Source organism: Lontra canadensis, unplaced genomic scaffold, assembly GCF_010015895.1.
Source record: "Lontra canadensis isolate GAN:19392208 unplaced genomic scaffold, GSC_riverotter_1.0 scaffold2, whole genome shotgun sequence".
NCBI classification, from domain to species: Eukaryota; Metazoa; Chordata; class Mammalia; order Carnivora; family Mustelidae; genus Lontra; species Lontra canadensis.
Window position 1 is genome coordinate 62,459,586 of NW_022630996.1, and position 25,682 is coordinate 62,485,267.

Genomic DNA, 25,682 nt, shown 5'->3' on the forward strand with positions numbered 1-25,682 from the left:
TAATACAATAATAGTAGGGGACTGTAACACTCCCCTCACTGAAATGGACAGATCATCCAAGCAAAAGATCAACAAGGAAATAAAGACCTTAAATGACACACTGGACCAAATGGATATCACAGATATATTCAGAACATTTCACCCCAAAGCAACAGAATACACATTCTTCTCTAGTGCACATGGAACATTCTCCAGAATAGATCACATCCTTGGTCCTAAATCAGGTATCAACCGGTATCAAAAGATTGGGATCATTCCCTGCATATTTTCAGACCACAATGCTCTGAAGCTAGAACTCAATCACAAGAGGAAATTTGGAAAGAACCCAAATACATGGAGACTAAACAGCATCCTTCTAAAGAATGAATGGGTCAACCAGGAAATTAAAGAAGAATTGAAAAAATTCATGGAAACAAATGATAATGAAAACACAATGGTTCAAAATCTGTGGGACACAACAAAGGCAGTCCTGAGAGGGAAATATATAGCGGTACAAGCCTTTCTCAAGAAACAAGAAAGGTCTCAGGTACACAACCTAACCCTACACCTAAAGGAGCTGGAGAAAGAACAAGAAAGAAACCCCAAACCCAGCAGGAGAAGAGAAATCATAAAGATCAGAGCAGAAATCAATGAAATAGAAACCAAAAAAACAATAGAACAAATCAATGAAACTAGGAGCTGGTTCTTTGAAAGAATTAATAAGATTGATAAACCCCTGGCCAGACTTATCAAAAAGAAAAGAGAAAGGACCCAAATCAATAAAATCATGAATGAAAGAGGAGAGATCACAACTGACACCAAAGAAATACAGACAATTATAAGAACATATTATGAGCAACTCTATGCCAACAAATTTGACAATCTGGAAGAAATGGATGCATTCCTAGAGACATATAAACTACCACAACTGAACCAGGAAGAAATAGAAAGCCTGAACAGACCCATAATCAGTAAGGAGATTGAAACAGTCATCAAAAATCTCCAAACAAACAAAAGCCCAGGGCCAGACGGCTTCCCGGGGGAATTCTACCAAACGTTTAAAGAAGAGCTAATTCCTATTCTCCTGAAACTGTTCCAAAAAATAGAAATGGAAGGAAAACTTACAAACTCATTTTATGAGGCCAGCATCACCTTGATCCCAAAACCAGACAAGGATCCCATCAAAAAAGAGAACTACAGACCAATATCCTTGATGAACACAGATGCAAAAATTCTCACCAAAATACTAGCCAATAGGATTCAACAGTACATTAAAAGGATTATTCACCACGACCAAGTGGGATTTATTCCAGGGCTGCAAGGTTGGTTCAACATCCGCAAATCAATCAATGTGATACAACACATTAATAAAAGAAAAAACAGGAACCATATGATACTCTCCATAGATGCTGAAAAAGCATTTGACAAAGTACAGCATCCCTTCCTGATCAAAACTCTTCAAAGTGTAGGGATAGAGGGCACATACCTCAATATTATCAAAGCCATCTATGAAAAACCCATTGCAAATATCATTCTCAATGGAGAAAAACTGAAAGCTTTTCCTCTAAGGTCAGGAACACGGCAGGGATGTCCGTTATCACCACTGCTATTCAACATAGTACTAGAAGTCCTAGCCTCAGCAATCAGACAACAAAAAGAAATTAAAGGCATCCAAATCGGCAAAGAAGAAGTCAAACTATCACTCTTCGCAGATGATATGATACTATATGTGGAAAACCCAAAAGACTCCACTCCAAAACTGCTAGAACTTGTACAGGAATTCAGTAAAGTGTCAGGATATAAAATCAATGCACAGAAATCAGTTGCATTTCTCTACACCAACAACAAGACAGAAGAAAGAGAAATTAAGGAGTCCATCCCATTTACAATTGCACCCAAAACTATAAGATACCTAGGAATAAACCTAACCAAAGAGACTAAGACTCTATACACAGAAAACTATAAAGTACTCATGAAAGAAATTGAGGAACACACAAAGAAATGGAAAAATGTTCCATGCTCCTGGATTGGAAGAATAAATATTGTGAAAATGTCTAAGCTACCTAAAGCAATCTACACTTTTAATGCAATTCCTATCAAAGTACCATCCATCTTTTTCAAAGAAATGGAACAAATAATCCTAAAATTTATATGGAACCAGAAAAGACCACGAATAGCCAAAGGAATATTGAAAAAGAAAGCCAAAGTTGGTGGCATCACAATTCCAGACTTCAAGCTCTACTACAAAGCTGTCGTCATCAAGACAGCATGGTACTGGCACAAAAACAGACACATAGATCAATGGAACAGAATAGAGAGCCCAGAAATAGACCCTCAACTCTATGGTCAACTAATCTTCAACAAAGCAGGAAAGAATGTCCAATGGAAAAAAGACAGCCTCTTCAATAAATGGTGTTGGGAAAATTGGATAGCCACATGCAGAAAAATGAAATTGGATCATTTCCTTACACCACACACGAAAATAGACTCAAAATGGATGAAGGACCTCAATGTGAGACAGGAATCCATCAAAAACCTTGAGGAGAACACAGGCAGCAACCTCTTTGACCTCAGCCGCAGCAACATCTTCCTAGGAACATCACCAAAGGCAAGGGAAGCAAGGGCAAAAATGAACTATTGGGATTTCATCAAGATCAAAAGCTTTTGCACAGCAAAGGAAACAGTTAACAAAACCAAAAGACAACTGACAGAATGGGAAAAGATATTTGCAAACGACATATCAGATAAAGGGCTAGTGTCCAGAATCTATAAAGAACTTAGCAAACTCAACACCCAAAGAACAAAGAATCCAATCAAGAAACGGGCAGAAGACATGAACAGACATTTCTGCAAAGAAGACATCCAGATGGCCAACAGACACATGAAAAAGTGCTCAATATCACTCGGCATCAGGGAAATACAAATCAAAACCACAATGAGATACCACCTCACACCAGTCAGAATGGCTAAAATTAACAAGTCCGGAAATGAAAGATGCTGGCGAGGATGCGGAGAAAGGGGAACCCTCCTACACTGTTGATGGGAATGCAAGCTGGTGCAACCACTCTGGAAAACAGCATGGAGGTTCCTCAAAATGTTGAAAATAGAACTACCCTATGACCCAGCAATTGCACTGCTGGGTATTTACCCTAAAGATACAAACGTAGTGATCCGAAGGGGCACGTGCACCCGGATGTTTATAGCAGCAATGTCTACAATAGCCAAACTATGGAAAGAACCTAGATGTCCATCAACAGACGAATGGATAAAGAAGATGTGGTATATATACACAATGGAATACTATGCAGCCATCAAAAGAAATGAAATCTTGCCCTTTGCGACGACGTGGATGGAACTAGAGGGTATCATGCTTAGCGAAATAAGTCAATCGGAGAAAGGCAACTATCATATGATCTCCCTGATATGAGGGAGAGGAGATGCAACATGGGGGTTAAGGGGGTAGGAGAAGAGTAAATGAAGCAAGATGGGATTGGGAGGGAGATAAACCATAAGTGACTCTTAATCTCACAAAACAAACTGAGGGTTGCTGGGGGGAGGGGGGTTGGGAGAGGGGGGTGGGGTTATGGACATTGGGTAGGGTATGTGCTATGGTGAGTGCTGTGAATTGTTTAATCCTGGCGATTCACAGACCTGTACCCCTGGGGAAAAAATATATGTTTATTAAAAAAAAAAAAAAAAAAAGAAATGTATATAACATATATATTTAACACCCACGAGTGGGGTCTAAGGCAGTATCCCAAAATAAAACACATTAATATTCCTACAACATATAAATGTTCACTTTAATGAGATAAATACTACAAAAAAACTTAATGACAATACAGGTTTTGTTCTGCTACTAAATGAATTCAAATCAGGTCAGGTTTTGCCTGCTGAATGTGTTATCAAAAAGCATTTGTTTTTCAGAGTTTCTGCTTTTTTCAATTGTACTGAGCCTTATAATTTCAATTAATACTCAATGAGTTCCTAAAGTATGCAAAATACTGTTTTAGAACTATTGAGAATTGGGTCGGGGTGGGGGGCAAAGGAGACTTGGAGTGATGGAGATGAAGATATTTTAAAGCCTGAAACCTACACACAATAGTCTATACTCAAAAGCATGATCACTTCCATTAACTGGCCAAATGCTTAAATGAGAATAGCTTTACTAAACTTCATATTTAGGGACACCTGGGTGGCTCAGTCAGTAAAGAATCCGCTCAGGTCATTATCCTGGGGTCCTGGGATCGAGTTCCGCATTGGGCTCTTTGCTCAGTGGACAGCCTGCTTCTCCCTCTGCCTGCCACTCCCCCTGCTTGTGTTCACTGACGCCCTCTCTCTCTCTGACAAATAAATACAATCCTGCAAAAAACAAAACAAAACAACTCTCCTATTTAGCAGATTTTCCTATACCTGGAATGAAATCAAGTTGCCAGACTGAATGGAAACCGGCTATATAAAATGCCAGGCCAATATTTCAAAGCACATGGAGTTACCAGAAATTCTATCACGGATTCTACAATTTAAATTAAGTATGACTAGTGTCTATTAGTAGGAGACTAAATCAGGAGATTAAATCAGAAACAATTCATATCTGACTTTAGATGTATACTTAATGAGATTTTCCTTTCCAGTATACATAATATTTAGAAAAAAGTCAGCCAAACCCACAATTAATGGTAAATAAAAAGTAGTTTAATATATAATAAAGGCCATACATAAAAACCCCACAGCTAACATACTCAATGTTGAAAAAAAAACTGAGAGCGTTTCCTCTAAGATCAGGGACAAGACGAAGATGCTACTCTTGCTACTTTATTCAACACAGTATTGGATGTCCTAGCCACACCAATAAGACAAGAAAAAGGAAGAAGAAGCACCCATATTTGTAAGGAAGAACTTAAATTGTCACTGGCAGATGACAGGATATTATACATAGAAAACCTTAAAGATGCAACCAAAAAACTACTAGGAGTAGTAAATGAGTTCATTAAAGTTGCAAGACACAAGATTAATACCTAGAAATTGGTAGCATTTCTATAAACTAATACCAAAGTAGCAGAAAGACAAATTAAGAAAATAATACCAGGGGCGCCTGGGTGGCTCAGTGGGTTAAGCCTCTGCCTGCGGCTCAGGTCATGATCTCAGGGTCCTGGGATTGACCCCCACATAAGGCTCTCTGCTCAGCGGGGAGCCTGCTTCCCCCCCTCTCTCTGCCTATCTCTGCCTACTTGTGATCTCTCTCTCTGTCAAATAAATAAAAAAAGAATAAAATAAAATTTTAAAAAAGAAAGAAAATAATTCCACTTAACTATTGTGCCAAAAGAATAAAATACCTAGGAAAAAACTTAACCAAAAGGTATAAGACCTTTACTCTGAAAACAATGTCTGAAACAATGACAAAAGAAACTGCAGACAACACAAACAAATGGTAAGATATTCCATGTTTGTGGACTGGAAGAATTAATATTGTTAAAATGCCCATACTACCCAAAGCAGCCTACAGATTTAATGCAATCCCTATCAAAATACCAACAGCATTTTTCACTGAAGTAGAAGAAATAATCCTAAAATTTGCATGGAACCACAAAAAGGACCCCAAAAAGCCAAAGCAATCTTGAGAAAAAAACAGCAGAACTGGAGCTCCAGATTTCAAGATACACTACAAAGCTGTACTAATCAAAATAGTATGGTACTGGTGCAAAATAGACACGTAGATCAATGGAATAAAATAGAGAGCCCAGATATAAATCTACACTTGTATGGTATGATAAAGGAAGCAAGAATATACAATGGAGAAAAGACAGTCTCTTCAATAAATGATGCTGGGAAAACTGGACAGCTACATGCAAAAGAATGAAACTGGACCACCTTCTTAAACCACACACAAAAACAAACTCAAAATAGGGGCAGCTGGTGGCTCAGTCATTTAAGCAATCAACTCTTGATTTTAGCTCGACATGATCTCCAGGTCCTGAGATGAGGCCGGGCATTGGGCTCTGTGCTCAGCACAGAGTCTGCTCGTCCCTCTCCCTCCATTTGCTTGCCCTCTCTCTCTCTCAAATAAATAACACCTTAAAAAAAAAAAAAAAAAAAAACCTTCAAAATGGATTAAAGACCTAACTATGAGACCTGAAACTATAAAACTCCTAAAAGAAAGCATAATCAGTAATCTCTTGGACATAAGCCTTATTAACATCTTTAGAGATAGGTCTCCTCAGGCAAGGGAAACAAAAGCAAAAATAAGGTATTGGGACTCAGCCAAAATAAAAAACTTTACATGGTGAAAGAAACCATCAACAAAATGGAAAGGCAACCTACTGAATGGGAGAAGATATTTGCAAATACATGTTATTCTCTTCTGAAAATAAAAGAGGATACATTTTCAGATTTGCTTCACAACATTTTTGTTTCCAAAAAAAAAATCATTTTAATTCTCATGTATTGTAAGCTTATGTAAAATTTTAAGGGGTTAATACCCAAAATATATAAAGAAATTATACAACTCAACACCGAATATCCCAAATAATCCAATTAAAATGGGCAGAGGATCTGAGTAGACATTTTTCCAAAGAAGACATATAGTTGGCCAACAGACACATGAAAAGATGCTCAATGTCACTAATCATTAGGGAAATGCAAATCAAAACCATAATGAGGTATCCTCTTATAACTGTCAGAGTGGCTAAAATAAAAAAGACAAGAAATAACAAGTGTTGAGGATGTGAAAAAAAGGAACTCTTGTGCACAGTTGGTGGAAATGTAAATCAGTGCAGCCACTGTGGAAAGCAGGATTGAGGTTCCTCAAAAAATTAAAAATAGTTATATGATCCAAAAGAGCAGTCCATAAAGAAAAAAAGAGTTATCTTCAAAGAAATTACACTTTTATCTATGAAACAATAAATTATAACAAATTAACAAGTTTATCTGATAAGAACTATGTTACTAAACTGCAAAAGAAAAGTTAAAGAAGGTACATTCAGCCAAGAAATACATAAGATGCCCTCAAAGAACAAAAAGTCATTGACTGAGAAAATTTTTTTTCATTCTATACTAGATTTCAGCCCAATTATGTTACCTATTTAGTTATCCTTTTCCTAAAATTAATAGAAAAGGAAAGAAAACACAAATGAATGAAATAAAAATAGAGTATCTCAATAAGAAAGCAATTTCTTTAGGAAAGCATACATTTGCTAGGACACTAAAAGCAAAAATGTATTAAAGAAATCTATGCATATTTCCAATGGTGATTTTCAAATTAAAAGATTTACAGTCAAATGTAACTGTGAGCTAAATTAAAGAAATTAAAGGACAGATTTAGTCCAAAGAAAAACTAACACAGAATTAACTCTATAGGAATGCAAATAAGTACAGAAAATTCAAACACTGAATTTCTAAAACAGCTTAGACATGAAACTTTCTGTTGTTTTTGTAAAAAAAATAATTAAAAAAACCCAAACCTGCCATATTCGTGTAAGTCCATGTTCTAATTTCTTTTTTATGTAGCCACGATCGAAATTAGTTTCTTCAGTACCCATATTACTCCCTTCTGAAAATAAAAGAGGATACACATTTCAGATTTGCTTCACAACATTATTCTCCCCCACAAAAAAAGAAATCATTTTAACTCTCCTATATTGTAAGCCTATGTAAAATATAGAAAATATGTTCAATATTTATACAATCAAAACAATGTCAAAAATAGGTGTTAGGATTAAAAGCACTTGATAAGATATATAAACTTAGACGATGAAATGTTAAGTATTTTACACCTAAGACCACTCAGTACATATGCAATTGGAGCTGGGATTCCAAGTTGAATAGTGTGATCCCAGAGATGGGGTTCTCAGTGACTTCTATACTGCCTACTGCTGGGGCATTACTGGACCCATTAACCTAACTTTCAGTTAATATGCATGTTAACAAGAGTACAGACTGCAGAACTGCTCATGCAGTAAGGTAATGATGCACATGCTTTACATTTTTCATGATCCAGAATAGTCTTATCCATTCCAGACAAATAATCTAACAATGTCTAATTCAATAGGTGAGAGCCATGACCTGCTCAAAAACAAATTTCTCCCTAAAAACAACTGAAAATACATGTATATACATTTATATTAAACAGATTATGCCTTTTTGTGAATAGACTGTGTAGAACAAATGAGGATAATATTTCATCTTAGTCTAGCAGGGTGAGCACTGGTAACCAGCAAAAGGCCCCTGCATAGGCCAGACCCCATATTCATGCCTACTGTACCTCTGACCGCTTCTACAGCTTAAGCCTTATTATCTGTATGGTCTAGCTATCAAGGACCCAGCAGCTCAGGGCAGCGCACCTGGATGACAGCTTTAGAGTTTTCTTTTAGAATGGCAGAGTGTTAGGATACCAGTAGTATCACTACTGAATTACAGCAGACGACATCATGAGACCCTATCACCTTCATGGAGTTGTGTGAAGAAAAAGCTTCAAATTACTGACTTCTACAATTGTATTCCTTAATGTGAATATGAAAGGAACAATTTCAGGTGAACAAATGATTTTTTTGAGTTCAATATATTGTCAGATGTTAAGCTAATCAGAGTCCTGAATATTCTTAAGATACCCAGAATCAGGTCAAAGAATCATAGTGAAGAGCACTAAGTATATAGGGCTCAAACAGTATTTTAAGTTTGACTGTACACCCCAATGAAAAATACATATACAAAACAATTCCTGCAAACTATGAGCCTGCAGCAAAAAAGCAAACTTCATTATGATGAATACGTATCATCCCCTAAACTCTTATATCTAAGGTGTTCCGAACTTTCTCTCAGGTTTCTCCTTAAATAATGTACTAGAAAAGGGAAAAGAGGTGTTGCAATGTCTTAACAGTTTCCACACCTAGAAAAAAATAAAGGTTGCCAAAACAGGATAAACTTGTGAAGGTCTGGAGTCCCAGGAAGCCCAGCAATTCCCTAAGTAACCTGAGATTTAAAAAAAAAAAAAAAAAAAGAAAAAGAAAAAGAAAAAGAAGGCCTGTGGACATTTCATCATTATCATCGTTATCTCTTGACCCATTTCCTTTGGTATCAACAGAAACCAGTGTAAGCACTTTACATTACCCCTAAACTTGACAGCAAACTTTCAGGTAGATGCGTTACACCACCCTATGGAACCGTTTGTTTTGATTTTTTAACGTCCCACTTTAAGAAGGAAGCTGAGGCCTGGAGAAGATAACCTTCTTCACATTCTCATCTTTGGAAAATGGGAGTCAAAATCTGAAGCCAGGTGTCTCTTGACTGCTCACAGAGGTAGTAGAGGGATGAGAGTACAGGAGTTGGGTAAAAACAGTCTGGCCTAGAAACCTGGCTCAGGGCCCATTCCTTTTCTCTGCTTTCTCCTCTTTCCCCTTCTTTACATTCCCCCAGCAGTGTTTCTAAAAGGATGAAAATCCTTCTACAGAATTTTCCTCTTGCTATTTTTTGCTATTTCTTGCTATCTATATCTACTACCAATATTTATAAGCTTCTTATGAGTCAAGACAAATATTAAACTTATATCTTCTATACTACCAGATTCCTATAATATGAATTGTGTTCTTCCACCCACCCACAGAAATCAAGCACCTCAGAAATTACAAGTTACTAATTTGATTGACTAGCTACATTAAATTGCATGCAACACAAAAAACTTGTGCAGTGTAATTTATTTTTCCCATATTAAACAGAATGCTGATAAAAACATTTTTCACTTTTTAACATATTTTGAATATTTAATCTATTGTTCAAGGAGAGCCACTTAAGATATGTAACTATACAAATGAAGTAATTTAAATATGTCTAGTTAATATTATTGCTCAAAGATTTGTTCTTTATGTAGCTGATTATACCATAACCATTTAAAGTTGTGTTTTCCATTCCAAGATTACTATTTTAAAACCATGTTTTTATGAAATTTTAAGTCCTGCTGTGTTTTTATAGGAAGAAAAGTATAATTTTTTAAAAATTTTTAAAAAAAGATTTTATGTATTTATTTGAGAGAGGAAGAACATGAAGGGGAGGGAAGGGGCAGATGGAGAAGCAGGCTCCCTGCTGAGCTGGAAGTCCAACATGGGGCTCGATCCTAGGACCCTAGAATCATGACCTGAGCCAAAGGCAGACGCTTAACTGACTGAGCTATCCAGGCACCCCAGAAAAGTATAATTATTCATTCTTAGACTCTAGATTTATGAGTACAACTTGAAAATTAGCAAACAGACTTTATATTAAACATTAGCATTAATTTTACAGGAAACTGGACAGGCCAGTGTCTTACTTAGTTTGCAATTAATTTTCTTAAAAGCCCTTTGTTGAGAATTTAGTCCTAAAGCCATCATCACATATTCATGAAAACTGGTAGTATCTATCACTTAAGAAGACCTTTGGGCCAGTTAATCCCTGAAAGTAATGGAGCTTTTATAGAAGCTGAATAACTTTCTTCAGTGAACATTTAACCTATGGGTCACTAAAGTTCCTGAAATGGCTATCCCTTTTTTTTGTCCTTATTCCAGAAATATGACATATTTATAGTTGTTTTTAAAATAAAATAATTTCCTACCAGAAGCAGAAGTAGTATCCTCACTGTCATGCTTTTCATGCCATTCCATAGTCCTGTAATAGCTGAGCATAACTTCCCACAGTGCTTTGCACAGGTCAGCAAGGCATGGAATATAGCTGTCTGGTGTAACATGCTGAAGAAAATGAGAAAAGTCACCTTTAAAAATTATCACAACTTGCAAAAAGGAAATCAATCCATTTTGTCATTTATGTAAATTAAGTACCTTTGACAATCCCTGAATTCTAGAAATCACAAGGATATTATAGATCTTCCATATCTATTAATAACATTTAAAAATAATGTTTTACATAACATGGCCATGAAACAATATGTAGTCTGAAATCTCCCTAATGAAAATGAGTAGATTTTTTTTTACCCTCTATCCTTTGTATAAACTATCAGCTTGTTACTCTGCCCTTTTTTTTCTGTAGGGAGAGTGATACCTCCATTCCATTTTGCTCTTTCTGTCATAATGGAGCATTTGGTTCATCATTTGAGATTTCATAGCATTTCTTCCTTTTGTAATCAAACTATCATAACCAATCATGCCGATAAAATACTGAAAGTCTAGTAAGACAGATATATATTAAGCCCTCCAAAGTAAACAGCTAGTAGAAATAAGCTACACAGCAAATGAGCACATATTGGTAGTGGTCCTCTCTCTTTCAAAACATTTTTTCTCTCCATAATGACCTTGCCCTCCTCTAAGCTCCGTACATATTAAAACATTCATCAAGCAATTAATAAAAACACAAATTTGTATGGCTCAGTTCACTTTTGTGCAAACATGTCAAATTTCTGAAATTCAACTAGGAAGTAGTAAAATAAAGGAGTTGTTACGCTCTGGAGCCAGACTACCTGTGTTGGGTTTATGCCAAGAATGGCAGGATGGTTCAATCCAACAAATCTATTAATATAACTCACCATATTAACAGTCTAACAAGAAAAACCAAATGATTATCCTAATAGATACTGGAATAAACCTTCTGACAAAATTCAACAGCTGTTCCTCATAATAACTCATTAAAAAAAAACTAAAATGGATGGATATTTCTTTAAGATAAGGAAACTACAGCATACCTACTTCAGTCAGGTCAAGAACAAGACAAGGATGCTCACTATCCCCACCACTATTTAACAAAGTTCTGAAAGTACTAGCCAATGCAATTAGACTGAAGAAAAGTGTAATAAGATGGGCTTCACAGAGACTAACCCCCCACTTCCTGTTTTCTGTAATTATTTATTCCCTGACTCTGAGCATCGCCTCATCCCTCTCCCTTTAAAACGCCCAATCACCTCTGTACAAATGGAAGTTGAGCCTGGTTCACAGTGGATTCTTTGCCCTATTTCAACAGTATATTAGGGGTTAAAAATCTGTCCATAAAACTTTGATTTAGTATTTGGCTTTGTTTATCTTTGACACTCTATATATTCTGTTGTCAAAGCTGTGAAAAAGTACCCACTGTCATACATTGCTGGTGGGAATGAAAAATGATATAATCCTATGGAAGGGAATTTGGCATTGTTTCACAAAACTACATCTGTATGTTCCCTTTGACCCAGCAATCTTACTTCTAAGAATCTACCCTGAAGATACATCTGACACAAAGCAAAAATATATATGAACAAGGTTATTCATTGTGAAGGATTATTTGTAACTGCAAAATACTGGAATCTATCTAAATGTCCAACCAGGAGATTGGCTGAATAAACTACTGTTCATACACCAAAAAAGTACTATACAACTATGAAAAATAATAAGCTGATACATGCATAATTAAATTTTTTTAACTAAAAAAAAATTTCTCGGGGCACCTGGGTGGCTCAGTGGGTTGAAGCCTCTGCCTTCAGCTCAGGTCATGATCTCAGGGTCCTGGGATCGAGTCCCGCATCGGGCTCTCTGCTCAGCAGGGAGCCTGCCTCCTCCTCTCTCTGCCTTCCTCCCTGCCTACTTCTGATCTGTCTCTGTCAAAGAAATGAATAAAATCTTCAAAAAAAAAAAAAAATTCTCCTGGTAACTATCTTTTTGTTCTCTATAGTTAAGGTTCTGTTTTGGGGTTTGTCTCTTTTTTTTCCCTTTGTTCATCCATTCTTTTCTAAAAGTCCACATAAATTTTTTTCTCCGACAGACATATTTCACTTGGCATTATATTCTCTACCTCCATCCAAGAGGGGAGGTGGGTGAGCAGATGAGTGAAATAGGTGAAGGGGATTAAGAGTACATTTATCTCGGGGGCGCCTGGGTGGCTCAGTCAGTTAAGCATCCGACTCTTGGTTTCGGCTCAGGTCATGAAATCGAGACTGCTTAAGATTCTCTCTCCCCCTCCCCCTCCCTCCTCCTGCTCTCAATAAATAAATAAATAAATAAATAAATAAATAAATAAAAGTACACTTATCTTAATGAACACTAAGTATTGAATTGCTGAATCACTATATTGTACACCTGAAACTAATACCATCTTGTATGTTAATGATAATGGAATTAAAATTTTTTAAAAATTACCTTCATGACACACATATATGAGAAAGGGAAAAATTTTTAATTATATTTATAACATATAAGTTATATACACTATATATATATATAACATATGTATTTAAAATTTTATATATATAAGAAATAGAAAAAAATTAATGCATATATCTGATATCATGACAAAAATAAACAAAACGAAAATAAATAAGAAAACATTAAAGTTAGTTACCTTTACCAGGTGGGGCTGGGGATGAAATGGAAGAATCATTAAGAGGAAGTGACACTTCTCTAAACATACCACATTGGCTATAGGTATGCATCCACAGAAGAAATAGAATGACCATCCAAATGTACACGTGGCTTGCAGAGATTAATATAAAATATTTCCCCATACTTATGTCATAATTTTGAAGTAATTTTTTATGTTTACATTTCATGTTTACTTTTTTAATTACCACCTTTACAATGAACCAGTCTCGATTCCCCCCTGCCTCGGTTTATTTTTATCTCATCATTATGTATCTTATATAGCACACACATATAATAAAAACTTGATACTGATGCACAAGTTCAGGAAAAAGCTAAAAGCAGAGGGCAAAGAAAAGAAAAAAAAAAATCACAAAAAAGTTCTGGGCTGCAACTCAGCAATCATTCACCTGAATAAAGGTATTCTTTTATAAGTCAATTTTTTTCACCTTCATAAAATCAACTTTACATAAATTTATATTTATATTATGCAAATAAATTTAATCTAATTATATCCCAACATTCTTTCGGGTAGATAAAAGGAAGAGAGTGTTAATCTTATTTCTTCCCAAAGAAAAATTATGACTATACAAATAACTGTGTTATAGTTCACCAATTAATTTTTATTATATTTGTCACAGTTTAACAAACCAGAAAATTGAATCTTAGAACTACTACTACCTTCTACTTTCCACTCAGCCACTGTCTAGCTACATTATTTGCCTATTTATTCAAGGAAAGGAGATTTCTTTCCTATGTTACCTCTTGATGATTTGTTCAAATTTAATGGGTTTGGATGAGATACACGAAGATGTATATGTAAATTCTTTTCCAAAAAAAGTTGAAATTACAGCAAGCTTTTTCTCACCAAACGGATCCAAGTGTAAATTATTCACAAATCTAGCTATACCACTATACATGCCTAGAAGTCTTCCAAAAGAATACAAATTATATTATCTTCACAAATATGTTCATGTCTACAAACATAAGACTATGATGTACTGAGCACCGGATAACAAGATGACTCTTGCCTAAATTTATATTCTAAGATAGAAACAAATGTAGAGATCCATTGTACTGAATATATACACAATACATAGTTTGAAGAAAGGGGACAAGGTGGAATAGATTTAAAAAAAAAAAAAAACTGTTTTCAAATCATTTAAGCCCAGATGTACTAATTGCTGCATGTGAAGACCATGCTGGCAGTAAGTTAAAAGAGTCATTTCATTTTAAAACTGGAATCCAAAAACCACTTTCCTCTGTACCATGCAACCAACTGGTATGAACTCTCATAGCTACAAATGCTTCTCATGCTTTTAACACCTTATTACTAAAATCATTCACAACTAGTGTTCTCTCATCGATTTATAAAAATCACCTCTAAACTGCAAGTAGAGAGTCTTGTCACATGGACACGGGTGAATCATAACTATAATAAAGGAAATTCAAAAAAAAAGGCAAATAAGCCAATAATTGCATAAATTATCAAAATAAAAGAACAAGCAGAGAATTTGAGTTCCTGAATTAACAGCCCATGAAACTTCCCCTCAGACGTCTATCCTTCTTCACACCAGCAGGGCATAATAGGGAGAAGCCTAGAGAAAGAGTTGGAAGCCCTGGATCCAGCCAGCACTAGTTCCGCAACTTAGCAGTCCCATGTTCTTTCACAATAAACTACTGGGAACCAAAGATTCACCTTTCATAAAATAGTGTTAGAGATTCCTGGATCTGCCTACCTCATCATTAGTTTAATCCACCCACCAATTACTAAACACCTAATACTTCATCTCAGTTCAAGTCCCCATTTAGGGATGATTCATTTAGGATAAGACCAGAAATACTAAGGCAGGGGAGTGCCATGCTATAATCAATCCCAGTACCATGTTCATGTCACTTATCAATAATAGCAATGAAAGTCTTAAATTGATCCATTTTGAAAATATTCACAGTGAGACACCCCCAAATGACTAAAACAACATGTCTTTAAGTTCTGTTTTAATAACTAAGAATATACAGGAAATAGAAATTTAATGATCAAATATTTATCTGTGCTCTAGAGCTATTTTCCACTGCCATTCTTTTTTTTTTAAAGATTTTATTATTTTTTTTTATTTTTTATTTTTTCAGCATAACAGTATTCATTATTTTTGTTCCACACCCAGCGCTCCATGCAATCTGTGCCCATTCTTTAGCTAAAAGCTAGTAGTGTCCATTTATTCAGCAAAAGTTGTGAGGTGAGTGGGAAAGAAAAAAAAAGTATAGTATTTTAGAAATATCTCAAAAAATATGCAGAAAAGAATATTTTAAGTAATATAATTTTTTAAATATATAACCTCTATACAGATAACATCCATGTCTAGTAACTCTGAGGATTATAAAAAGTAACAAATATCCTAGGGGGCAGGATTTGGAGAATATTCACAAATTGGGATGTTATAATGTAAAAAGTCCAACACAGCATTTCCACTCTGCTTCACTATTCAAATCAAAATAGGCTTCTTCATCAAATCTTAACACTTTCAAAAAACCCACAGGTATGATATCCTATTTCACAAATGTCAGTGAAGAATAACACTTTGCACCCCCCACTTCTGCTGTTTAGCCACCTCAACCAACCTACCTGGTCAAAATAAAAAGGATGAAATCTGTTTAAGTAAAATCAGCAACATCTCAGCCTTAATTATAAACAATAAGTAAGAATCTAGAGGCCAGGGGCACCTGGATGGCTCAGTGGGTTAGAGCCTCTGCCTGCAGCTCAGGTCATGATCTCAAGGTCCTGGGATCGAGCAGGGAGGCTGCTTCCTCCTCTCTCTCTCTGCCTGCCTCTCTGCCTACTTGTGATCTCTCTCAAATAAATAAATAAAATCTTAAAAAAAAAAAAAAAGAATCTAGAGGCCATTTTCAAAGAACGTGAAACAAATATGGGCAGCCTTTTCTAATCTGAAGCACACAACAAAAAAATATGCCATCTTTTAAAAGTTGCTTAAGTGCAGAGGTAAGTGGTACATATGAAAAAAAGGAGGACGCCAGATTTAGCTTTTTAATACTTATTAATTTGCTTATACACTCATCAGAAACCTCTATTACCAAATACCTACAAAAATTTCAGTTAGATGATTTTTAAAATAGAACGTCAAAATAAAAATTCTTAAGGAGTATCCTTAAGGTATTTTTTGTTCTTGTTTCACTTTGATTTAGCACTCTAATCACATCCTGACAAACATAAAGGGAACAGATGTCTTGGCATCCTCACAAGGATCCAAAACTCCCAGCGCTGCCATCCCCTATCCCCAACTTCATACACACACTGATAGATGGATTTCAAAAAAACAACAAAGAGTTAGCAGTATCTTCAGATGAATGCTGTTAGCTTTGTGCGCTCTAGCACTAGAAGCTGGTGGGAAGACTACTGCTTCTCTGGGAAAGGCTTCAGGAAATATGCTGCAGATCCAAACGGCACTAGGCCCAGGAGCCAAAAGCATCTCTAGGGAGGCTGAACTGTGCACCTAAATAGGTGTCTGGGCCAAGCAATTACAAGATCTTTCCAACCTCTAATTACTTCAATAAGAGCCAAGCTGGGACAAAATATGAACAGCTTCAATACTTTACAGACATTAGAAGCCAGAGATGTGCACAGTATAGTGGAGTGGATAGCACACATTTGGGTTTGGGACCCAACTTTGTGACTTACTTGGTTATGATGCTATAATATGGTTTCATTTATCTCAACACCCCTAGGGATAAAGCACATAACTTACATTCTCTTTGAAGCTTTAAACACTAGGACTCAGGGCAGCTTGGTGGCTTAGTTGGTTAGCATCTGCCTTCGGCTCAGGTCATGATCCCAAGGTCCTGGGATCGAGCCCCACATCGGACTCCCTGCTCAGAAGGAAGCCTGCTTCTCCCTCTCCTCCCCACTCATGTTCTCTATCACTATTTCTGTCTCTCTCTCAAATAAGTGAATAAAATCTTTTAAAATAAATAAAATTAAAAAAAAACACTATAACTCTCCAAAGACAATAATACACATAAGCTATAGCAAAACTTTCCTTGTACCAAACTAGATCCATTCATGATTTAAAAACACAAGCACTTCATGGTAAAGAAAAAAAAAAGTCACTCTCATTTCCCAGGCATTTTATCATTAATACTAAAATTACATATACCCACAAAATCATATTTATCTGTAATAATATAAATGATGCTAACTTGGAACTAAGTGACTAGCACTTTGTGAAACTGCTTGTGAAGTGCTAAACTGTGAAACAGAAGGCTCTCCTTTAAACCACTGGAACTAAGTAAGTAACTAAGTAACTATCACCTTGGAACTAAGTAGCAAAATTCCTTGGGAAGAGCTAAACTGTGAAACAGAAGGGTCTCCTTTAAATCATTCTTAGGTTTTCCAAATTGCTGTTAAATGGCCTGAATCAAAAGACAGCTTAATACTATAAAATAAGCAAAGCAGGTATAATAAGAACACATCATTTACCTTTCCGAATTATAACTGAAAAAATGCTGTGAACCCCTAAACTGAGATTATCACCAAAAAAGGGGGCAGTATTTAAATGTAAAAAACCATCAAATTAAAAATAGGGTTTCTTGGGATGCCTGGGTGGTTCAGTCAATTAAGCATCTGCCTTTGGCTCAGGTCATGATCAGAGGGTCCTGGGATCAAGCCTCATGTCAGGCCTCAGGACCGCTCTCTACTCAATGGGGAGCCTGCTTCTCCCTCTACTTCTGCCCCTGCTTGTCCTTTCTCTCTCTCTCTCTCTCTCTCACTCACTCACTCTCCCTCTCTCTGTCTCAAGTAAATAAATAAAAAATATATATATATTTAAAAAATAGGGTTTCTTGACAGATCTCAAGAATGGCCTTCTACCAGTAAGTTCTTTTTTGTTTCTGATGGCAGTGCATGCCATGCTCTAAAAAAAGGTTGGTTCTTTTTAACATTTACTCCCAACCCTCCCCTACAACACACACACACACACACACACACACACACACACACACACAGCCCAGCAGTCTACATTACACTGACAGGTTCTTAGACATGGGCAGCCCAGGCGCCTTGCCATACCGGAGCCAGTTTCAAGTGACCAGGAAACCCTTCCATTTCCACCCAAAGAGGGAAGACTGGCTACCCAGATAACTACAGCCCGAAGCATGCACTCCAGAGGCACCGAGTCCCAGAAAACGCTGAAAACAACCAAATCTGCGCACTGAAAATCCAGTTAAACCAAGCCAGACAACCTACAGTTCCTTTTACCTGCCCAGGCTCTCCTCCTCTTTTGTCATTGCTCAGGTTATTTCCTAACAACCCCCAGGACCCAGCCACACAAACTGCGCCTGTTAAAATCCAAGACCTTCAGAACTTGCAGGCTCCTCTTAACAATAAGATATAATTTTGCCTTCCTTAGATCCCTTAAAGAACTGTTTTGACCCCAATAACACTTTGTTGTTTGAACTTTTCTTATCCTACCTCCAATCATAACTAACGTGACACCTTACTGGGTTGTAAATTCTGTAAACCTTATCTATCCTTGTTGAGCTGAACCGATCACTTGATTAACAAATGCTGAGTGATGATAAGGGAACTGGTTTATGCTTAGGAAGTCAGAGTATTAAGAAAATGGAGTCTTGTGCCCTATGCCAGCATCCATGAAAGGGTAAGGGGCGAGCTTGTCAGTTTCTTTTTTTTTTTTTTTTAAGATTTTATTTATTTATTTGATAGAGAGATCACAAGCAGGCAGAGAGGCAGGCAGAGAGAGAGGAGGAAGCAGGCTCCCTGCTGAGCAGAGAGCCCGATGCGGGGCTCGATCCCAGGACTCCGAGATCATGACCTGAGCCGAAGGCAGCGGCTTAACCCACTGAGCCACCCAGGCGCCCCGAGCTTGTCAGTTTCTAAGTAGGATAAATTTCAGACCCTTCACAGCTCTTGACAATCCAAAAAGTAAATAACAGGGAAAATTGTTCCTTACCTACGTTTCGATCATTAAGTTTTGAATTTTAAAATATTACCAAAACCTAGGTTTGTTTTTTATCTTAAATATACAGAAATCAATATATATTCATATATATGAAAATACATGAGTGGTGGTGGTACAAATATGTGATAATAAATCTGACAGCTTTATTGTTTGGAGTATTCTAAAACTGACCTGAGGAAGCAACTCAAGTAAATGTATAGTATTACTCTTCTAACTGAAAAGATTTCTCTCATTGAACAAATGTTCAAATTTGTACCTTACAATAAGAGAAAAGGTCTACTCACCTATCCAACAAATCAACCAAATTAACCCAACAATCAAATAAATGTCCCAATTTAATTTCCTTCACATCCTAAATATGCCTGAGTGAGAAACAATATAAATTATTCTTGATATGCTACCTTCTGGTATCTGACAATTAAGCTAATAAATACAAAATAATCAGCATTCATGTGTACTGGGAAAGGGATAAAAGCAGACATCGCTGATGAGGAGTATAAATTAAAACACAATTTCTAGAGGGCAATTTTGGAAAAATGAACCAAAAGCCCTATAAATGCAAAGTCTTTGACAATGCAATTTTATTTCTCATCACTTATCCTAAATAAAGATGTGTGCAAAGACTTAGCTTTAAGAATATTTACTACAGTGTTGTTCATAATGACAAAAGCTAGAAATAAAATAAGTCTCTAAGAATAGGAAACTGGTTAATTAATCCACGGGATCTTATACTGAAATACTATAAAACTATTAAAAGTTATGTGGGTAGCATATTTACTGAAATGAAAAATTATTTATAACATAGAAAGTGGGAAAAAATGTTATAAAACTGTGTGGACAGCATAATCCTACTTTTAAAAGCTATTTGCTTACATACACATTAAAAAAACCAGCTTTGCATGCATAAATACTAATTTTTATTTTCTTTTTGCTTATGTATATTTTTCTATAATTAGTGTTTTACTTGTATGATTTCAAATATGTATATTTTTAAGAGAAACATGTTAATTAATGACTGCTTAATTTGTGCAACTACTTATATAATCCACATTCTAACTCTATAAAGACTCCAAATAATATAAGAACATACAAATAACAGACTAGTTTAAGTCAGAAAACAGTCAGCAAGAGGATAAAGAGGCAGTTAATTCTATAGAGAAGTAAAAATATGATTGTTTGATGAGAGATAGTACATTCTTCATAACAGAAAAAACTCTTGAGAATTTAGGAATAGAAACATCCTTTTAACCAAAAAGAGGAATTTGTTTTTAGGTTTCTATATGAAAATCAAAATAAACTATATCTTTTTTTTTTTTTAAGATTTTATTTATTTATTTGACAGAGAGAGACAGGGATCACAAGTAGCAGAGAGGCAGAGAGATTGGGGGGGGAAGCAGGCTCCCCACTGAGCAGAGAGCCTGACGCAGGGCTCAATCCCAGGACCCCGGAATCACGACCGGAGCCGAAGGCAGATGCCTAACCAACTGAGCTACCCAGGCACCCCAATAAACGATATCTTTAACAGAGATCTTACTAAAGATATTTACTAACCCTCAAAAAAAAGGAACATTGAATTCAGCATCAAGAGATATTACTTATAAGAAAATTTAAAAGCTTAGAAGAATGGAATGTTAGGCCAGCAGTCAGTTTGTCTTTCTGTGATGTATGCACATAAAGCACCTGTAAAAGTACATGGCATAGGGGCGCCTGGGTAGCTCAGTCAGTTGAATGTCCAAGTCTTTATTTCGGCTCAAGGTATGATCTCAGGGTTGTGAGATCGAGCCCCAGGTCAGGCTCCATGTTCGGCACAGAGTCTGCTTGAGATTCTCTCCCTCTGCCTCTCCATTCCACAGCCTCCCTACCTCCCCGCCGCCCCGCTCTGCTTGCGCTCTCTTAAATAAAATCTTCTCAAAAAGAAGCACATGGCACACAAAGGGTACAATGTTGGTTTTCTTTCCCTCATACTTAAACTGTGTCAACACCACACCAATTAGAGACAAAAAGGGCAATCCAATTTACACAAGAAACATTTACTAAACACTTCCCATGTGCCAGACTCTGAGAAAACACATACTGAAATGATATCAAGAAGTTTTTTCAGGGCATCTGGGTGGCTCAGTCAGTTAAGCGGCTATCTTCTGCTCAGGTCATGATCCCAGGTATTCCACTAGCCTGATTCCCTAGCCTGAATCGGGCTCCCTGTTCAGTGGGAGGCCTGCTTCTCCTTCTCCCATTCCCCTGCTTATGTTCCCTCTCTCTCTGTCTCTCTCTCCTTGTCAAATAAATAAATAAAATCTTTCTTTAAAAAAAGCTTTTTTCTAAAAAAAACTCCGCTTTTCACCAAAGTTACTACTACATCATGAAGTTCATTTCAAAAACAGAACTCAAAACTCATTAAGCTCATTTGGAAATGAAAAACTGAAAAATGATTGGGAAAATTTCAGCCAGCTTTAGCCAGCTCTATTATCATAAAATTAATCAATAACATTCTAATTAACATCTTAATATAAGCTTCCCCGGGAAATCCAACAGCCTGCCAAAGATAGTAAAAAAAAAAATTTTTTTAAATTGGTGCATACTTCATGAACTTTTAAATAACCTACAAAAAGTTCCTCTACGAGATCACTAAATAAAGAGCATCCACTTGGTGTCTGTAAATCTCTCCATAGACTGATATCAATATGTAGGGAGGGGGACATCAATGTAAATGCAATCATGAACAAGGCTTACTTTTTTTAAGTAAATAAAATCACCACTAAGCCCCTTTACATTGGCCCTTTCCAGAAATGAATGAGTTTTAATTCTCATTTGAAAATTTTTCTAATTATTATTTACTTGAGCTTCAAAAAATTTGTACACATTTTTAAAAGAGCCTAAATTACTGATCTAACAACTGTACACCAATACATTCAAGAAAAATAGGAAAACCAGACTGAAAAACTATAAAAAGAAAAACTGTGCTTCTAATTAAATCATTCAGAAAACATTGTTTAGTAAAGAAAGTAAAGTAATTACATTCAATTACAAAATAATTTCAAAAAGCTCAAAGCCAACTAAGCTTTTAAACTCAGAGCAATGGCTGACAGGACACAAATGGCAGAAATCTCCTAATGGGACAGGATGCTGCTGTCCTTAAGAACTCTGAAGTTCTTACCAGAGTAAACAGAACGCTAATTTTGCCCCAGATTTCTTTGTAAAGGGCTATCAAAAAACTTTAGTTTAATTTCATTCTAGTCCATTTAGTAATAGATGGGTATGAGTGGTTTAAAATAATACTATGAACAAAGGCAAGGAGATGATTAGATCGCTTCATTTCCAATCTCTTTCCATTTAAAGGAAACACAATTGTTCCCTTTTACAGGAACTCCATCCCTCTCTCAGCTCTGATGAGTATACTATTTCATGTACTTCATTTTTTTTAAATGTTATATTTAACCTCTATCTATGATTAAGGACTTCCTTCAAAATATTGCTATTATATAGAGAAAACCAACTGCCCAAATGCCTAAACTCTTTTCTCATTTCTAAAATCTACCAGTCAACACCTTATACACACCTCCTAAGGGCTCTTGCTTCTTTCTTATCTGACAATCCATTGCCACATGTACTCTCCCACTAACGAATCCTCCATAAGTATTCTCAGTTACTTTTAACCAGGGCTGAAATGATTCCCAATTGTCACATACTGAAAAATCAAGAACTTTACATTCTAATACAAGGCTCCTTCACAACTCATCTCCCTCACCTGAGCTGTGCCATTCCAGATCCTTTATATGTGTTCTCACCAGGAAAACATATTTAATTTCCTTTCATCAGTTTATTTATTAAATTTCTAAGGGTTGCTTCCATTTTCCTCTCCTGAGCTAATCCTCTTCATTTATAGAACTCAGTTACTAAAAGGTTACATCTTTTCAACAAACTAACTAATAAATAAACAAATCTGATGAGAAATAATTTCTTCCTAATCTTCCCTGGCTTAAACATCTCAAAGAGGATTCAGTATTATAAAACAAATTAAAACTTAAGTTAGGTTTCAAGGAGATATCCACATCCCTGTCTGCCTGCGGCAGCACTGACTTAAATACTTCTAAGAAGCCTGGGGTAATTTCTGAACTTCTTTAATTTTATTGAGAATTATGCAGATCAAACAGGCCACCTTAAAACGCATCATATTCTTCACCTCACTATTCAGCTCTCCTAAGTCTGTTCTCTCAACATAAAGAGTCCACCATACCTAATTCTGTTAAATCTTTTCCTCAAAAGAAATTCCTCCACGAAGTCATTGTCAACATTTGCTACTCTTCTCACCCCTTCAAAACTCCATCAACAAATGTTTTAGCACACCTTGAATATAAACCAGAAGTGTCCAAGTGCATTCGATGAAAAATAACGTATGTTCTGGCTGTTCTGGGGTGGGGGGTTCTATGACTCAGCTCTAGTATACCAATAAATCACTTGTTTCCTTAAATTAACTATATATAGCTCACTACTATCACACATAGATGGATAATTTTATAAAGAATTACCAGATGTTTCTTGGAGTCATTTTAACAAGCATTAACTCAAAATAAAATCAATAAAGATAAACCCTTTGTTATCTGACCATTTAAATATACATACAGCTACTTCAGTAGTGAGCTTTAAGAAAAACAGTGAAAGAAATTAAAAAAAAACCTGTGGTTAAACACTTTAAGCACGAATTTTTGTTCATAAACATTTGTAAGTACAACTTTCAGCTCTGTATTACATAAATGTACAGAGGACTTTCTCAAGAAACAGGAGCACGAATATGTCTTTGACTTTTAAAAACACATAAAAGTTTAATGGTAACAAAGTACACTACCCACATACACACACACACACCAGATTTAACCAAAGAAGATTGAAAGACAAAAGCCATCTGTTTAAAATGTTTGTTTCAATTATTAAAAGTCATTTTCTGCTTAACAGAGAAATCACTAACTTTGTAATAAACTGCTTTGCTCTTTTTTTTATTTCTATTTTTTTAAAGATTTTATGTATTTATTTGACAGAGAGAGAGAGAGAAGCGAGTCAGGGAACACAAGCAAGGGGAGTGGGAGAGGGAGAAGCAGGTTTCCTGCTAAGCAGCGAGCCTGATGCGGAGCTTGATCCCAGGACCCCGGGATCATGACCTGAGCAGAAGGTAGCTGCCTAACTGACTGAGCCACTCAGGCAACCCTTGCTTTACCATTTAATAAAATCATCTCTTCATGACAGCAACACTAACTAAATAAAAAAATGAAATTGATTGTTTGTATATTTAATTTAAAATATATACTATCAACCTAACTTCTTAGGTTGATATAAATAAGATATGTATATATATATAAATAAGAAGAATAACACATTTCAAAATCATTGAAATTTAACAAATGATGGCTATACTTAAAACTGGATATTCAAAAATGGAATTATAAAACTATATCCCACTTTAAGTTAATAATCATTAAATTTGTGAAAGAGTCCTCGTGATATATGAAATGTTTTTAAAAAGACATTTTTTAGCTATATTAACAACCATCCACTGCCATTATTAACTTAATCCTTCATCTATCATATATAATCACATCCTCCTGGAATATTTACTGTAACTCAAGTTAAGATCCTAGATTCTCTAGATCCCAATGAACATATAACCTACACTTCTGACAAACTCACTAAAGAATGAAGAGTAGCTTAATTTTATACTAATTCTTGGACATAATTACAGTAGAAAATAGGTATCTGCTTTCTAGAACTGTTATTTTCTGAGTTGATGTTACAAATCATTCAAGAATGCCTCCAGTGAGAGACACAAAACATTCTTGAACTAGAATTAAAGAGACCAAGGTCAACAATGACCACCACATTGTCAAATCAAGTGATCAATTCTGTAATAATCACCATATGCAGACTCTCAGAAGCAAGTGACATAGGTTTACAGTCAATTCTTCTTGAAATACTTCCTTCTGTAGGCTGTTCCACCACCTCCTAGTTCCCCCCTCCCCCACTAGCTGCTTTCTTTCTCTGACCCTTCTCCTAGTCTCTCCTCCTTACCTAATCCCTGAATGTCACAAGGCCCAAGTGCCCCATGGCTCCTTTATTTACACTCCTTTCCCCAATCTTCTTATCAAGTATCATGGCTTTAAGTACAATTAGATTCTGATGACTCTATCACTTCAGTTCTCATTTCCCTAAGTTCTTTTATCCAACTGCCTCCACAAGTCCCCTTGAACCTTAATAGTTATCAAACAGAATTCACGGCCCTCCAATACAAATCTGTCTTCTTTGTAAACACAAATGACACCACTCACTGTTCTCCCAGTTGTTCATCATTCTCTTTTCCTCACACTCTACACCAATCCATCAATAGGACCAATTCTAGAACAGAGCCCAACTCAGTTCACTTCTC

The 25,682-nt window shown here is 36.0% G+C and overlaps 1 protein-coding gene across 2 annotated transcripts in view; it reads right to left on the minus strand.

Annotated features, from left to right (window-relative positions):
• VPS50 (VPS50 subunit of EARP/GARPII complex) overlaps positions 1-25,682 on the minus strand; it is a 133,179-nt gene that overhangs the window by 66,974 nt on the left and 40,523 nt on the right. For both annotated transcript variants that reach the window (XM_032875058.1, XM_032875050.1), the window contains 2 exons: positions 10,559-10,691; positions 7,440-7,528 (listed from right to left, as the gene is read on the minus strand). In XM_032875058.1, the coding sequence (XP_032730949.1) occupies positions 7,440-7,528; positions 10,559-10,691 (222 nt within the window). The remainder of the gene's footprint in view (positions 1-7,439; positions 7,529-10,558; positions 10,692-25,682) is intronic.